This window comes from Heterodontus francisci, chromosome 17, assembly GCF_036365525.1.
Source record: "Heterodontus francisci isolate sHetFra1 chromosome 17, sHetFra1.hap1, whole genome shotgun sequence".
Classification (NCBI taxonomy): Eukaryota; Metazoa; Chordata; class Chondrichthyes; order Heterodontiformes; family Heterodontidae; genus Heterodontus; species Heterodontus francisci.
Window position 1 is genome coordinate 23,091,934 of NC_090387.1, and position 17,144 is coordinate 23,109,077.

General features: G+C 41.7%; 1 protein-coding gene across 7 annotated transcripts in view; it reads right to left on the reverse strand.

The window, feature by feature from the left end:
- Window positions 1–11,813: 11,813 nt before the first annotated feature.
- The window catches only part of klhl36 (kelch-like family member 36), a 43,443-nt gene continuing 38,112 nt past the window's right edge, over window positions 11,814–17,144 (reverse strand). For all 7 annotated transcript variants that reach the window (XM_068049146.1, XM_068049145.1, XM_068049148.1 and 4 more), the window contains one exon: window positions 11,814–16,937. In XM_068049146.1, the coding sequence (XP_067905247.1) occupies window positions 16,391–16,937 (547 nt within the window). In that variant the 3' untranslated portion in view covers window positions 11,814–16,390. The remainder of the gene's footprint in view (window positions 16,938–17,144) is intronic.

Consider the following 17,144-nt stretch of genomic DNA (forward strand, 5'->3'; position numbering starts at 1 on the left):
GAACGTTTGATGACATGGGAGAAGGTTAACATGGTGTCCTATTATCCCAGTCTTTAATTCATTAGTAAGCAACTGGTAAAACCATCATCATCATACTAAAATACCTAATTGGTCTATCTGGTGTGCAAATAATTTTGCATATTAAACTCAGCTTTTGAAAAATTGACTACAGACAGGTGCTAATATTAATTTAGTTCCACGTGACAGAAAAAGTACTCATAAAATTGTTTCATTTACCCTCCGAGCCACTGCAAAGTGAAAAGTTACATTTAAGTTTAATTTTCTCCTTCCAGTTCAACATTAGATATCTTACATATGTTTTTACACAAGCATGTTTGTTATATACTTGGTAACACATTAGTATCAAGCATACCTTTTTAGTTATTTACTTTGCAATTCAGTAAGTAGAAAAATAATACAAGAAAGAACTTGCATTTAGACAGCACCTGTCATATCTTCAGCATATGCCAAAGCGTTTCACAGTCAATGAACTCCTTTTGAAGTGTAGTTACCGTTGTCATGTAGGCAAACACCAATGTGAGCACTGGATGGTCCCACAAACAGCAATAAGATAAATTACCAGTTAATCTGTTTTAGTGTATTGGTTGAAGGATAAATGTTGGTCAGGACACTGGGAAAACTCCAAATGTTCTTATTTGAATAATGCCATGGGAGTTTCATGCCCACCTGAGAGGGCAAATGGGGCCTTCGTTTGGCCACATCACTCAGGGTTGCACTGAAGTGTTCACCTAGATTATGTGCTTAAGTCTCTGGATTAGTGCTTCAACCCACAATTTTCTGACCAGAGCAAAGGGGCTTCAACTGAGCCAAGGATAACTCCAATATAAATGGAAAGATGTTGCAATAACCAAAAATTGGAAAATGTCAGGAACATGGGATTTAAGTTTGAAATATCTCAGAGGCATTTTATTTTTACGGTTTAAAAATGAGGAATTAACAGGTTAGGAATTAAGGTAGGAAGCAAGGGTACAGCAATACATGGGGCAAACTGAAATAGAAAGTTGTTAATTAGCAACAGTCATCAGTGCTACATCCATAACTCTGGCTCAGGCCTGAGCATGTTTTCAATACAGACGGGCAAGCTCTGTTTTGAAATTGGCAAGACAAGTGCAGTACACTGTCAGGAATACATTATACTCTCGACCTAAGGCATTATTCAAAGTATATGGAACAATTTTTTTTGATCATCAGAAGGGTCATATGGCCCCACTGGACAGCAACAAATTGATTCACTGCAATGAGAAGCAAATCCAAAGGACAACTCACATAAGAGATAAACACAGTTTTCAACATAAGGCAGAACAATCCGGGTCAAACAGCAGGAAATATCAGTTCTGCATTTGAGGGAATCTGATCATCATCCATCAGGGACAAGCTATAAATTAAACAAGTTCATTCGATCTGTTTCAGAAACAATATCCTCCCCATTCCTCCTCAAAGTGTCCCTCTTACCTGTTTAGTTTAGTTTAGTTTAGAGATACAGCACTGAAACAGGCCCTTCGGCCCACCGAGTCTGTGCCGACCATCAGCCACCCATTTATACTAATCCTACGCTAATCCCATATTCCTACCACATCCCTACCTGTCCCTATATTTTCCCTACCACCTACCTATACTAGGGGCAATTTATAATGGCCAATTAACCTATCAACCTGCAAGTCTTTTGGCTTGTGGGAGGAAACCGGAGCACCCGGAGGAAACCCACGCAGACACAGGGAGAACTTGCAAACTCCACACAGGCAGTACCCAGAATTGAACCCGGGTCGCTGGAGCTGTGAGGCTGCGGTGCTAACCACTGCGCCACTGTGCCGCCCTGATCCCTCATTTTCTTTGAACTGGACCTTATCATGTATGTGGACAAAGAACTGGACATCAGAAACTATCCTCGGTTGCATTCTGCTTCATACAGTTACTAAACATGCAAACCTCTTTTCAGTGGTATTGTCAGTGTTGAACTCCTGTAGGGATGTCTCCACTATGAATGCTTTAAGCTGGCTTTGAATGTCCTGCTAATGAGGGTGATATGGATAATCTACTCAGTTAGCTAAAGCATTGTCCTGGATAGGATTCCTATTAGACATGTGTCTCCAATTCGATGTCCTGAAATGTGAGTTATTTCAGATGCAAATTGTGGTTGCCATCTTGGCTGCCAGCTTTTTAAAAGTTAAATGTAGGATCCTAGATTTCCTTTTTAAAAGTTTAATGTCAGTTTCCAACCGATGAATTAAAAATCCTTGTTTGGTATAGCATATTTTCCTTGACAAAATCAGGATTGTGTTATAAAGGGCAGATTGTTGAAACACCGAGTGGAAAATGTAATAAATGTAAAGATCTCCCAAACATGTTTTCTAATTCAACATGACACATAACTATAGTGTCAAACTGAACAAGGCAGGAGATTGGCCATGGGTAGCTGCAAGCAGCAAACCTCCTTATTTATTGGGAACAAAACATGAACACTAATCAGAAGTAGTGATCCTGGATCTATGGGCTAGAAATTGGTGTGTCCTGGTTTTTGGGCATGGGGTTGCAATTCACAACCTGCCCGCTTCACATCCGAACGCGGTAGACAACATGTAAAATTGGTGCACCTGCCTCATTTCCATGGCTATCGCGTGGCCCTGAGCAGATCCTGTACTGCACGTCTCCCTGTGGCACTACTGGTGACTTCTGCGCACTGCAGGGGACCGACTAAAATTGTAAGCAAACCACATGTTCAGACAGCCTTCCCTTTATAAAGGTGCAGTCCCTATCAAATGGAAGCTGCACTAATGGATTGCAGACTGCAGGATAATCACTTTGAAGCACTCAGGGTCAAAGGAGATGTCACACCACACTAGCTCCCCACTTTAGTGACGCCATGCTGGAGGCATTAATCGGACAAATGGAGGCCAAGCGAGACGCCATGATTCTGCCAGAGGGCAGGAAACCTTCCAGACAGAGACTCAGAAGGGAATAGGAACAGGTGACAAAGACAGTTAATGCCCAGGGTGTTGCCCCCAGGACATGGCAACAGTGCAGAAAGAGGTTTAATGATCTCACTCAGGTGGTCAAGTTGAGTGAATGCCTCTGTACACTCAGGAGTCACATCCAATATCCTTATCCTACACCTCAACCATACACACCTATCAATCATGCCAGCCATACAAACACCTCTCTACGCCTTCACAAATCTATAGCTACACATCTATGGCAGGCACACTACCCAAGCATAGTAACACACAGTCACTGACATTCTTCCCTTTCTGTTGCAGGAGAATGTGACACACAACAGATAGGAAGGCCAGAGGACCGAAAGAGGGCCAGCATGCCTGCATCTCTTCAGTGCCCTCGAGGAGATGGTCCCACCCCGTGGGAGTGGCAGTGGCATCATGGAGCACAGATTTGCTGTCGTCTCTCAGGAAGGTAGCATTTGTGCTTCCGCTACTGACACTCCACCAGTGTTCTTGCTGTTGGGTCTCAGAATGCAGCCATCCATGCTGAGGTGTGCAGTCTGAAGCTGGGCCAGATCTGCTTGAGGGCATCCTGCAAGGCCATCTTCAGTCTATCAACTGAAAGTCAGCTGCCTTCCAACGGCCATGCTGCAGCCGCTGGGGTAGCGCTGTGTAAGACCACTAGGCAGGCAAGGGCACCCACAAGACTGGCACTAAGGGGTTGCATAAGGGTAATTAGTTCTTTTTTTGGTATTATTGATGGGCTGCGGAATAAAGTTGTTGAATGAAGGTATTTGCTGTTGGCCTTTATTGAATAATGCTGGCCAAGGGAACTTTGTAATGTGGAATCTGATATGGATGTAAGATTAGGGAATGATGGGGAAGTTCCTTTTAACTGAAGCACGGCTTCACAATGCAATCCCTCTCGCTCCGTCCAGTTGTACGTGGTGTACATGGTCTCTTCCATGCCTCCTCCTCTTCCTTCTCCTCCTCGTCCCAAAGTGGCCTCCAGATCCCAGGCTGGGCCCTCAGAATGGCAGGGTATGGAGGTTGCAGCACTTCATCTCAAGGATGGACACCCTCCCAGGTATGTACTGTTGAGATCCCCCTAGTGATCTAGGAAGAGAAACTATTGCTTGAGGAGGCCAATGGCTTTCTCCATGGTGTTGCTGGTGGCTCCATGGCTCTCATTGAAGGTTCTCTGACCTTACATAGTGAGATGGCAGAAAGGGGCCATAAACCATATGAATAGAGGGGACAGCTTGTCGCAGCAGCCCACGTGTCTTACTGGCCCGAAGATGCAAATTGCAAATTGGCGCAGGATAAAAGCATTAAAAATATAGGAATATAGAAAGATTTATGACACAGAAGAGATCATTCAACCCATTGTGGCTGTGCCGGCTGGAAAAGAGCAATCCAATTTAATCCCACCTTCCTGGCTTGGTCTGTAGCCCTGAAGGTTATGGCACCTCAAATGCATATCCAAGTGCTTTTAAATGTGATGAGGGTTTATCCCTCTGCTGCCCTTTGAGGCAGTGAGTTCCAGACCCTCACTACCCTCTGGGTGAAAAAATTACTCCTTAACTCCCCTCGAATGCTTCCACCAGTTACTTTAGATTTTTGCCCTCGGTTATTGATCTCTCTGCTAATGGAAATAGGTCCTTCCTATCCATTCTATCTCGGCCTCTCATAAATTTATACACCTCAATTAAATCTCCCCTTTGTCTCCTCTGTTTCAAATAAATTGCCTTGTGGGTACTGCCAGGATAGCGGGCGTTCACCGAGGTGAACTTTTTAGTGTGGTCGCACACCAACTGCATGTTCAGAGAGTGGAAGCCCTTGTGGCTCCTGTATTACTTTCTGTTGATGTGGGGGTGCCTGCAGAGCTACATTCTTGCAGTCGAAGGTGTTCTGCACCATCGGGAAGCCCGCTATCTGGGCAAATCCATGAGCTCTTTCAACCTGCTGTTCCCTCCTCTGGGAGAAAAGGATGAGGTCCCTCTCCTCATGTGCAGTGCCTCTGTGACAGCCTTGATGCACCTATGAATGGCAAACTGCGAGATGTTACTGATGTCACCTGCTCCATTCTGGAAGGATAGTGTGGCGTAGAATGAGACACTGGAAGGGTTGTTCTCGCCCTGCTTTGAGGCACCTGGTTTGCGTGAAGGAGGAGGCACAACTCCTAGATGACCTCCTTTCTGAACTGTAGTCTTCTCAGGTACTGCTCCTGACTTATGGGTGTGCCCAGAACACCCTCTATGGATAGGGTCTTCTACAGAGAGCCCTCCTTTTCCCTCTTCATAGAGCTTCCCCTCTCTTCCTCTTCTGCTCCATGTCCTGGTCACGTTGCAGACCAAGTGGTACCGCAACAACTGCTGCCATAACTACATAAGGCATTGGTCTTTCCTCCCTTATTGTGTGCAGCAAATACCTCCAAGTTGCTCTAATGGCTCACCATGGCACTTCCACAAAATTTTCCTTAACAAAAGTAAGTCAAAAACACCTCACCTGCAACTTGTTGAGTGGCCCTTTAAATCGCCCCAGAATAGGGCCCCTCAGAACGCTTGTTCTGATGAAAGAAAGCACAGCCTGCATGTGTTGATCAAATTTGATATCCCGGCGCTGCATCAGCCCATTTGGTGACTAATGCCATAATAGCATCCATTCAAGGTCTTCGGGTGCATGCAGGGGATGCACCTGCATGTGCCATTCCAATTCAGTAATGCCATGCAGACCATGCAGGAAGTGACTAGCAGCGCATCAGGCACAAGGCCTAATGGTAGGCCTCTGTAACATAGCTAAAATTGGCACTACGCTATTGAAAGTCATGCCCATAACGTCTGTCTTGGGCGAAATTAACTTATCCTAAGTAATGATGCATTCACGATGTAAATAAAGAATATCTCCAAGGAGGCTTTTTAAGATACCTGATTACGCTTCATCGATTACCAACTGTAACTGAAGCCACCATCCTGGACAATCTCTGATTCTCCACGCTTCGTAAATCTCAGCTCATCCAAAATTCTGCTGCTTTGATCCTGACACCATCCATGTCCTGCTCACCCATCACCCCTGTATTCACTGACCATAGCTTCCATCACCCACCTCCAGCTGCCTGCCACAAATACCTCCAATTTAGAATTCTCAACCTCTTGCCTAAATCCTTTCCTTGCTTTGCCACTCCTATCTCTGCAACCTCTGCCCACCCTACAATCCCCACTCCCTTCATCCCACCATTGGGGTCTGTACTTTCAGTCATCTGGGCCCTAAACTTCTCTATTTCTCCACCTGACCCTCTTCCTTAAAACCTACCTCTTTGACCAAGTTTTTGCTCACCTCATCTAATGTCCTTGGCTCAGTGTCAATTCTTGCCTGAATATATTTGTCTGGTGTTGTTATCCTCCTCCCCTTTTCCTTTGATGTGCTCATTTTTAAAAGCTGCTTATCTGTAATTTCTTCCCGTTCTGATGAAATGCTAATTGATATGTTCCTCCACAAATGCTGATAGTACCGAAATTTCTATTCTTGTTTCAGATTTCCAGCATCTGCAACTTAATTTGTGATTTTTAAAAAATCCTCAGAGCCATAGAATCATCTACGGCACAGAAGGAGGCCATTCGGTCCATCAATCCATGCCAGCTTTTCGCGGAGCAATCCAGTCATCCCCACTTCCCCACTCGATCCCCATAGCCCTACAAGTATATTTCCTTCAAGTGGCCATCCAATTTCCTTTTGAAATCATTGATTGACTCTGCTTCTACCACCCTTATGGGCAGCGAGTTCCAGGTTATTAACACCCGCTGCGTGAAAAAGTTCTTCCTCATATTCCCCCTGCATCGCTTGCCCAAAACCTTAAATCTGTGTCCCCTAGTCCTTGTACCACGAGTTAATGGGAACAGTTTTTCCTTGACTACCTTATCTAAGCCTGTCATAATCTTGTACACCTCTATCAAATCTCCCCTCAATCTCCTTTGCTCCAGGGAGAAATAGCCCCAGTTTTTCCAACCTAACTTTGTAACTACTTAGAAAATCATTAGAAACTGGAAAAACAGCTGGCCACACCCAATAGACTTGAGGCAGTAAGCAGCTGGAGATAAAATTTTGTAACAGTCGAGAGCTAAGTTAAACTTCTTTGTAAACTCCGAAACATTCAAAAGACTGCATTATTATGTATTAAAATGGAAAGTTTGATAAGTCTGTTCTTTTGACTTAGGGCTGAAATTTATACTGCTGCTGCCGAAATTGGTGGCAGGTGAAAACAATGGCGGGCTGCATGCCGCGGAGCCGTGTGATATTAAGCGCGGCGGCTCATTTAAATAGCAGGGGTGGGCTGCCCCCCCCCCTGCACCCCCCCCCAACACAATGACATGGAGGGGGCAGGCTGTTCGTCCCAGGCAGTGGCATCAGCTGCCTGAGCGCAGGCGCTGATGCCATTTTTAAAGGGCTTTGAGCCCTATCGGGAAATTTAAATTTTAAAGAGACATTTATTTTTAAAAATACATTTATTCTGCCCCTCTCACACCCCCCCAATAACAATTAAATTAATTACTTGCCCTCTCCCCCCCCCCAAAATGCTTACCTTGTCCACCTGACCTTCCACCCCCACATTGTACATAAACTTTAAACTATAACTCTTCCCACTATCCCCTACACCAATGATATTACTTTGACCCTGCTCCCCCGCCTCCCGCACCGAGAAACCTACCTCCTCACCCTTCCCCACCAGTGTTCCACTTCGGTTCCCCAGACAGGGATCTGAAGGCGCGGGAGTGCCGGCCAGCGGCATGAAGATTGCACCAGGACAGACGGCAGGAACTTAGGTCCCATTTAGTCATTGATATTAATTAATTTAAATATTTAAATGGCAGTCCTGTCGCTGAGTGACAGGTGAGCCACCATGAGGCCTTGCCGCCACTGGCAATATCGAGCAATTCTGGCATCGGGGTGCTTGGTGGCCCTCTCCCGGAGGCATTTTCTGGACCCCTGACATCGGGGGGTCAATAAAATTCAGCCTTGTTCATAGCTTTTGATTGGTATACATTTAAATTGTCGGAACATTTTCTATTCATATTTTTTAAAAACCTTGTTCGAACCTCCCACAACACTATAATTCATGGAATAACTTCTTTCCAACAAGAAAACAAGTAGCAGGCTTTTCATTTTTGCATTTCATCAAAATGAAATAAATTGTGTCTGGTTATGCTTTCAAATGTCTACAGATTGGACCTTAATACTTTATCATGTATTCTGAGATTGAATTAAAATTTATATATTCAACAACTTAACCTCTCTTTCCAGACTGCCCTGAATTTATGAATGCTTGTGGTTATATGCCAGTCTTCAACTGTGCATCTGATCTTTGGCATCAAGTGCAAGTGTGCTGATAATTTCCCTGACAAAAAAAATACATAAGTTCAAAACAGGAGGATCTGTAAGGAATTGATGAAAATCTGTGAAGATGTTCAAATATTTTCACTTCTATTGCTGCAGTTTGGCAGGAAGAATAAGAAGGCCACATAGTCCTTGGAAAATAAGGGCAGGATTTTCCTGCGAGCTACGAGATCCAGACTTCGTGACCAAATGGTAGTCCCAAGCCCACATTTGCCGGCAGCGAGACTGGCATTGCAATCTTCCCGGAGATGGCTTCCTATTTGTCCTCATTCCCTAGCACCAGATCCAGCAATACCTCTTTCCTAGTTGGACCGAGAACATACTGGCCATTGAATTCCTCCTCCTCCTTAACACTATCCCAATCAATATGTGGATAATTGAAGTTCCTCAATATCACCACTCTATGCTTCTTTCACGTCTCTGCGATTTCCCTGCAGATTGGCTCCTCTCTGTCCCCCTCTCACTATTTAGAGGCCTATTCAACACTTCCAGTAGTGTAATCATACCCTTTTAGCTTCTCAACTCTAACCAATGGATTCTATCGTTGGCTCTCAAGGACATCCTCTCTTTCCAATGCTAAAATGTGTTCCCTGTCACCCCACCAACCTTTTTTTCCTTCCCTATCTTTTCTGAACAATTTAGATCCTTGAATATTAAGCACCATTTTAAAGCCATGTTTCTGTAATTGCCACTACATTGTATTCCCACACGGCTAGAAATGGCAGTAAAATGTTGCAGTCAGATACCTAGCTTTAGCAGCTTTAAAAACATAATTATGACTTGTGTGTCTAAAATTGTTTATCATTCTTTTACACCAATACAATTCTCCCATACTAAATACTTGAAGCAGTTTTTCCTCCTTCAGTCAACTGTAACAGAATGGGTTGGATAACCTGCCTGCTCTCAAGTTACTTAGCCACCCTGTCACAGTGCTAGAAGTCTAATAAAGAAAAATGCGAATTATTTTAATATCCGGGAGAGCTTCACTGAAGTGAAATTGAAAAAAAAGGTGCAATATTTCATAGAATGCAATAAATGAAAAAGCTATTAACTTGGACTGAGATTTAGCCCTATTATGAAAGGAAAAGATTTCCAAAAATCAGTAATACACGATCAAAAGAAATACCAACTTATGGGAGGAGAGAGCAAAGTGCTGATTCTGTCATTTCCATCCTTAAGTTGGCTCAGCTCAGCTCCTACTAAATCCAAAGTCCTGCATGTAATTTATTATTTTAATAACATGTTCTTTATTCAGAAAGGACTTGTATTTATAGAGAGCCTTTCACAAACTTGCAACATCGCAAAGCGCTTCTCAGCCAATGAAGTACTTCTTGAAGTTTAGTTATCTGGTCATGAACTTAATGCTGTTTGTGGGATCCTGCTGTGTTCAACTTGGCTGCTGCTTTTCCCACAAGTGATTACTCTTCAAAAGTGCTTAATTGGCTGTAAAGCACTTTGGAACATCCTAAAGTTGTGAAAGGTGCGATGAGTGCTGGTTCTTTCACATGCCTAGAAATGTCATTAAATTGGTACATATGGCTGGCGGGCAGCCATAAAGACGGGGTTAAAGTGTGGCCAGTCGAAGAGACTTAGTAGTTGGCAGGAAAAAAGGCAGAGGCGCAAGGGGAGAGCCAACTGTGTAACAGCCCCGACAAACAAATTTCTCTGCAGCACCTGTGGAAGGGCCTGTCACTCTAGAATTGGCCTTTATAGCCACTCCAGGCGCTGCTTCACAAACCACTGACCACCTCCAGGCGCTTATCCATTGTCTCTCGAGATAAGGAGGCCAAAGAAGATTATTAAGGGCAAAAATATATCCTTTGGTAAGTTCATAAGATATATTGTAAAAAGCAAAATATTCAGAATCTTGGGAAAACATTGACAGTAAAAAATCTTCCTTCCAAAATGCAAATCATTTTTGTTGTGTGTTAGAGCAGAATAACAGGTTTGACCACTTTTTCCTGTTTTAATGTTGTGTAAGATAAACAACTGGTCTGTTCCTCAGGGAAATAAATACAAGGGGCTGGATTTTCACACTGGTTGTGGGAAACAGGAGTCAGGACTGTTTCTGGGTCTTGAACCGGCCGCCGGGTGAAAACAGTCACTCTTTAGAATTTTGAGAGGCGCCCCGTTAATTGACATAGACACAAGTTCCTTGTCCAATTAAGGACAGCAGGCGAGCTCTCGAAGCTGGAGGGCCAATCAGAAGCCTTCCTGCTTGAGAGGAGCAGCAGGCTGTGATGGCAAGTAAGTAACAGAGAGGGTGCTTCAAGACAAAGAGTTTTTTTAAACTTTACATAGCAGGATCCCCAAGGACACATTGTACAGCGAGCAAGTCACTGGTATCAGACCCACCGGCCATCCATGTCTCCGCTTTAAAGACATCTGCAAACGCGACATGAAGTCCTGTGACATTGATCACAAGTCGTGGGAGTCAGTTGGCAGCGATCGTCAGAGCTGGCGGGCAGCCATAAAGGCAGGGCGCCATAAAGGCGGGGCTAAAGTGTGGCAATCGAAGAGACTTAGCAATTGGCAGGAAAAAAGACAGAAGTGCAAGGGGAGAGCCAACTGCGAAACAGCCCTGACAACCAATTTTATCTGCAGCACCTGTGGAAGAGTCTGTCACTCTAGTATTGGCCTTTATAGCCACTCCAGGCGCTGCTCCACAAACCACTGACCACCTCCAGGCGCTTACCCATTGTCTCTCGAGACAAGGAGGCCAAAGAAGAAGACATAACGAATGGTTCCTGCAGCCAGACCACCACTATGGGTGTGTGTGTGTGTGGAGGGGAAAATCCCTTCTCCCTTCACAGGTCAGCCTGTAGCTGCTCTTGAACCCTGGCAGGCAGGGAAGGTCTTGATGCCTGCCAGCCTCCAGGAAATTAAAGTCCCCACGCCGGTTCCAGAAACTGGTTAATTACAGTCAGCCTCCTTTAATTGCAATTAACAAGGCTCTTAGCGAGCCTAATTGGCTACCCACTTTGAACCCGCCTTCTCTAAAATGGCTAGTGCTGGGAATGGCATTGGGAAACCGGCATGCCGGCCAGCACTGGCATTTTCTTGCCCCATCTGCCTCCGTTCACACTCCCGGCAGGGCTTAAAAATTCTGCCCAAAGTAACTGCCTAATTCCTTTGCTAGGATTTTCTGTTACCAGATCTGTGTCATCAATCTGCCACGCACAACTGCTTCTGGCGAATTCCAAACTCAGCATTTTAAAACTAGCACAAGTTAATTTCTGAATTGCTTGTCATCAAGCCCCTTTTGTTGTAATGTTCCTATTGTTATACTTCCATTCTGATCAGGAAACAGAGTGCCTAGATATTTTATGAATAATTTGCACAAAGTCTGTAGCAGGTAATCATTGACAACAAAGTCGAAGGATTTTCTAGTAAAGAGTTGAGTTTATTAATAGTTCTTGTCATCAAGTAAAATCCAGTTCTACAGATCGATATTCTTAACAGCTGAAAAATAAAATGAGGAAAATGGGTAAGAGCAGAACTAGAGGGATCTATTTACATATTAATAAATATGGATGAAGGATTTTACATACAATGGATGCCAATGAGCGGCTGCAGCTTAACATTAACCTTACTTACAGTGTCAAAAATGAACAAGATTTTCACCTTGCTGCCTGGGTATTGAAATCAATGAAAATCAGGCAATTCCTGTTTAACATCCATGCAGCAAGTTGACAATGCACCCCAGTAACATTTTCTTTCTTAACTGGTACAATGCTACACAGCATCAAAAATAAATTGGTCAATATATCTCTGGTACTAATACTAGAATTTCTCAATATCTGATGTGCCCGAGGCCAGAAAACCCCCAAATGTCGGCCATAAACAGAATTTGGCAATTTACCAGCAAGTCTCCTGTATAAGTCAATTTCATGGGGGGAAAAAAGGTCCTTCAAAAGCAACCAGTTGCCAGAACAATTTTATGTGATTCGTTTCTAAAAAATGCCAGAAGATTTTAAGATCTTGATGGCTAAACAGGGAACTGAATAAATCACTCTCTCCTATTACATAACCTAGTGAATTTTGTTAGTTTGGTGTTTTGAGTAGCAAGTTTGCCATTATCACTGCAGTACATCAGGTAAATAAGGTCCTTTGTAGTAGAGATTTTCTTAGGCACATTACTGAAATATTTACAGTACATCAAAAAATACTGCAAGTCCAATAGGTCAGTAGGAATTTGTATCTATACAAATCTGTGGAATCATAAATTCAGGCAAGCATAGGTTCTTGATGGCCAGCTGGGTTCTAGTATATAATAGCCAGCTGAATGGTTGACAGAGAAATGAATAGGTGGAAAACTGTATTCTCGAATTCCAAAATGCTTGACAACGTAAAATGGTATAATCACAATTTCACTGTACCAATACTCAAGCAGTTGCAAAGAGCATTTAATGTCAGAAGCTGTGCATATGATTCAGCTCTGTAAACATTACAGCAGAAAGAGGATACTGCAATTACAGAAAACACTGACATTCACCACGTAATTTAATTTCAACTGCTGTACACGTCATAACATCTTTGTTTAAAAAGCAAACTGTTTAAACACCATTAAGTTCTCCAGTGTATATATCAAAAACATTTCTACAAGAAACAAAACTAAACCTCATTTAAAATTATAGCACATGCAAGCATGCTCATTTTAGATAAATAAACCTTCAAGATACAGTTTGCTATCAAAATAAATAGGTGCTATTTTGTACAACAGAATACTGTGCATTTTGGTTGGCATTACCAAACATATGAATACACAGTTGAATATGCATCGTTTTTATTCTATACAGTTGCTCTACTCACATCTACAGTTATTTATGTGCTTATTTACAATTTATGGTACCTGCACTGCAGAACAATTGCTTTACACAAGGTAAACAAAATAACTTGCAAGTCTACTCCATCATATTTTACTGTTGTTTTTGAAATATAGAGCTAGATAAGTATCTATAGCTTTCTGGTGTAAGGTTTCAAGAGTTAACAGCTACCGTAACTGCTAAATTGAAAGCTGCAGGAATCTGTTCCCGACCTCCAATTATACTCCAGATGGAAGTATATTATCACACAGTAAGAAAATCAGAATGACAATGACTTTTAACTGTAAAGGTCCCTAGGTCTGCATTATTGTAGCAGACTGCAACTAATTCTAGTCAAGCAGCTGAGACTTGCAAACAGCATTGGGAAAATCTGCAATTGGTAGTAAGTATTAATTATGCTTGCAGACCGAGACCATGGAGATGAACAGAAAATTTATGGCAGGGGTAAACTATTAGTCCACGTAACCTGCCCAATCCAATTTCCCACAAAGATTTTATTTATTTATTTTTATTTTTTATTTAGAGATACAGCACTGAAACAGGCCCTTCGGCCCACTGAGTCTGTGCCGACCATCAACCACCCATTTATACTAATCCTACACTAATTCCATATTCCTACCACATCCCCACCTGTCCCTATATTTCCCTACCACCTACCTATACTAAGGGCAATTTATAATGGCCAATTTACCTATCAACCTGCAAGTCTTTGGCATGTGGGAGGAAACCGGAGCACCCGGATGAAACCCACGCAGACACAGGGAGAACTTGCAAACTCCACACAGGCAGTACCCAGAGTTGAATCCAGGTCGCTGGAGCTGTGAGGCTGCGGTGCTAACCACTGCGCCACTATGCTGCATTTCTAAATCTATTTACCATGAACCTTTTCGTTCCTCTGTTCTTTGCAAAGTGCACTTTTAGCATGCCTTTTAATTCTTCTCTGAAGTTAACTCTTTGCCTCAGTTCTGATGACAGGTCATCGACCTGCAATGTAAATTCTGTTTCTCTTCTCACAGATGCTGCCGGACCTGCTGAGTATTTCCAGTATTTTCTGTGTTCTAAACATCAGTGCTATAACTACCTTGACAGGCATAATTCACCCCGTCCCCTATTCCATCTGGGACTTCTACTAGTCTTTGGAGCTATACGTACCTCGTTTTTGTCAACAGTTAAATTTTTTGCCGAAGAAAATGTTTATTTAAAACAAAATCAAAATGTGTAAGGCTATTTTATAAATATACAAATTATCAGAGAAATGTGAAGAATTCCACCCCAAGCAGATAGCTTTTGTCAGATTATATGTTTCTCCAAAGGGAAACTATGGGGCAGATAAAACTAGCAATGCACTGCATAAGAATTCATTGTACATGTAATGCAGAGGTTTTCCAAATGTAGGCTTGGGTCCTATACATAGATTTAGCTCAAATACAGTGAACATGCTACAGGTCCAAGTAGTGCTTAAGAATTTTTAAAAAGCCATTTTAATATAAAGAAAAGCTGTTTTCAAAGAAAGCCAAAATTAGTACACAATAACAAAATCAGTAACTTTGGCAATATATAAAAGTTTACTTCCATTACTAATGATCCAAACTTGTTGCAATCATTCCTTCAAATTTCTTAGGGGAGAGAGAGAGAAAATTGAAAGAGTTGCCAATATTCTATGGATTTTAAATACAAGTTGGTTAAAAAGGTGCACTGAAAGGGACATTGCAGCAGTTATGGTCTCAAATCAATGATGATTTGTAAATAGTCAAAAATCTAAAAATTCTTACTTGTATATTATTGCTATATTTCATAATTGTTCAGCTTACTTAGTTACAAAAATGTTAAACAAATGTGCTTTATATTTCAAAACACAAAAGAAAACTCGACCTTATATTTAGACTCCAGATTTTTGTGCTTGAACACTGATAGAATATGCCCTTTACGTTCTGAAAATAACCATTTCTCAAATATTTTACAATGTCTGAGAAAAAAATCCTATTGTTCTGCCATAAATGAATGTGCTTGGACGACATTATACAGATTAAATTATTTAATCATACTTACGTATTCTTTAAATAATTCATTTTGATTCTCATAGTAAAAGAACATTTTAAAAGTACATAAACACAATCCTGCAGCGCATTAATACGTCAGTGATGCAACTTCATCCCCAGGATTCTTCCTACATAGGGAGTTTTTGATTTTAGCTGTGCCAGGGAAGCACCTGAGTTTCTGTAGCTCCTATCGAAATACAACACTGGCAGAGGTGAGAGAGAACAGAACAGAAAAGAGAACACTATTTAAAAGTGGAAAGGGAATGAGCAATGTACTTCATTATAGTTTAGAATTTCTCCCCTTATCAGTGATTATGCAAACATAAAACACTGCAACAGGGCATCTGATACAGCCAAATTAATTACTTTAAAATTGTGGGCTTATTCTATTTTGTTACTGAAATTATTTATCTGTAAAATAGCTAACTGCTACATTTGTACTTCTACCACATTACTGAATAGATTTAAACAGCTAAGGGTTTTGCTTATTAAGTCGCATAACAAATAGCATATACAAACTACTCAGAATTTTAAAGAAAACTTGTTATTTTGACTGCCAGATATTATACCGTAATAAACTTGTTATGTCATCCTTTCAGGACATGCAGACATTGATTTTAATACTGCTTGCCTTGTATAGTTTGGCCATTCCAACAAACAACATCCCATATTTTAGTAAAACCAGCAAATTTAGTCACATTAAGTATGGTAGATATTAGGTACATAAAATAGGATAGACTGTTCGAAAGCTCATATAAATGTGCCACTCATTCATACACACACACAAATAACTTAAGACTGCATCATTATAAATGTACTCTATTTCCCCAAGTACACTTATAATTAATGCCATACATCTAACTCTGAATGAAAAATCCCTTCTAAATCTACCCCAACCCCCTTAGGATAGGTTTTAAAAAAATAAAAGCACAATTTTCACATTTCAGGATCACTCAACAATTTTGGCTTCTATGTGCTATAGATCGCAAAGCATTATGCATGAACACAGAATTATACAGCAGTTACGGTGAATAAATAGAACAGGTGGCTTTTTTCAAACAATGTTGTCAAATGACAGAAACCTAACAGTAGTGAGGGATGTTAAGGGCTTTTTATTAATAACACAATGGATTAAAATTAAACTTAATGGACATCCTAAGGTTACGCTGTTTTGAACTGGTTATCTACTGCAGTCCTGGTGTTTAGTCTTCAGCTTCTTCTCTGGAGTTCTAGGCTTTAGCACACAACTACAGGCTGACACTCCTGCAATTAATTTTGGGAGGTCTGAGCCACGGTGCCATTTATTCTCAACTCTGTTGTATATCTGTACAGCTTTTGAAAACACTGTATTCTCCCAACTGTAGCCACCAAGAATGTAAATTTTTCCATTCAGGACTGCCACTCCTGATTCACTGTTGGCTTGCAAGAGAGGGGAAACTCGGGTCCATTGGTTATACTGTGGGCTGTAACATTCCACACTTAAAATATCAAATCTCTCCATAGACTCAATGTGATCATCGCTGCCACCTATAGCATAGATATGGTCCTGCAGTGTGCACATGCAATGCCACCCTCGAGCAGTTATCATCGGTCTTTTTTCTTCCCAAACATCAGTTCGATAGTCATAGCAAAGAAGATTCTTTCTGTAGGGTCCAATTTGGTAATCGTGACCTCCTGAGATATACACTAATTCTTTATATATTGAACCAGCATGGCCATACGTAAACCTAAGAAAGAAAGGATCACGTTAGTGAAACCAGTCATAACAAATACATTGCATATAACCGACTAAAGGAGGAAAGTGCTTCTAATGATGTGGTAAATCACTGGACCAGTTTTAAAATTGCATTAAGATTAACACAGAGTCGCATTTTTTTCAAACTGTATACAGTAATATATACAGTAATTTGCACTCATATAGCACTTCATGTTTC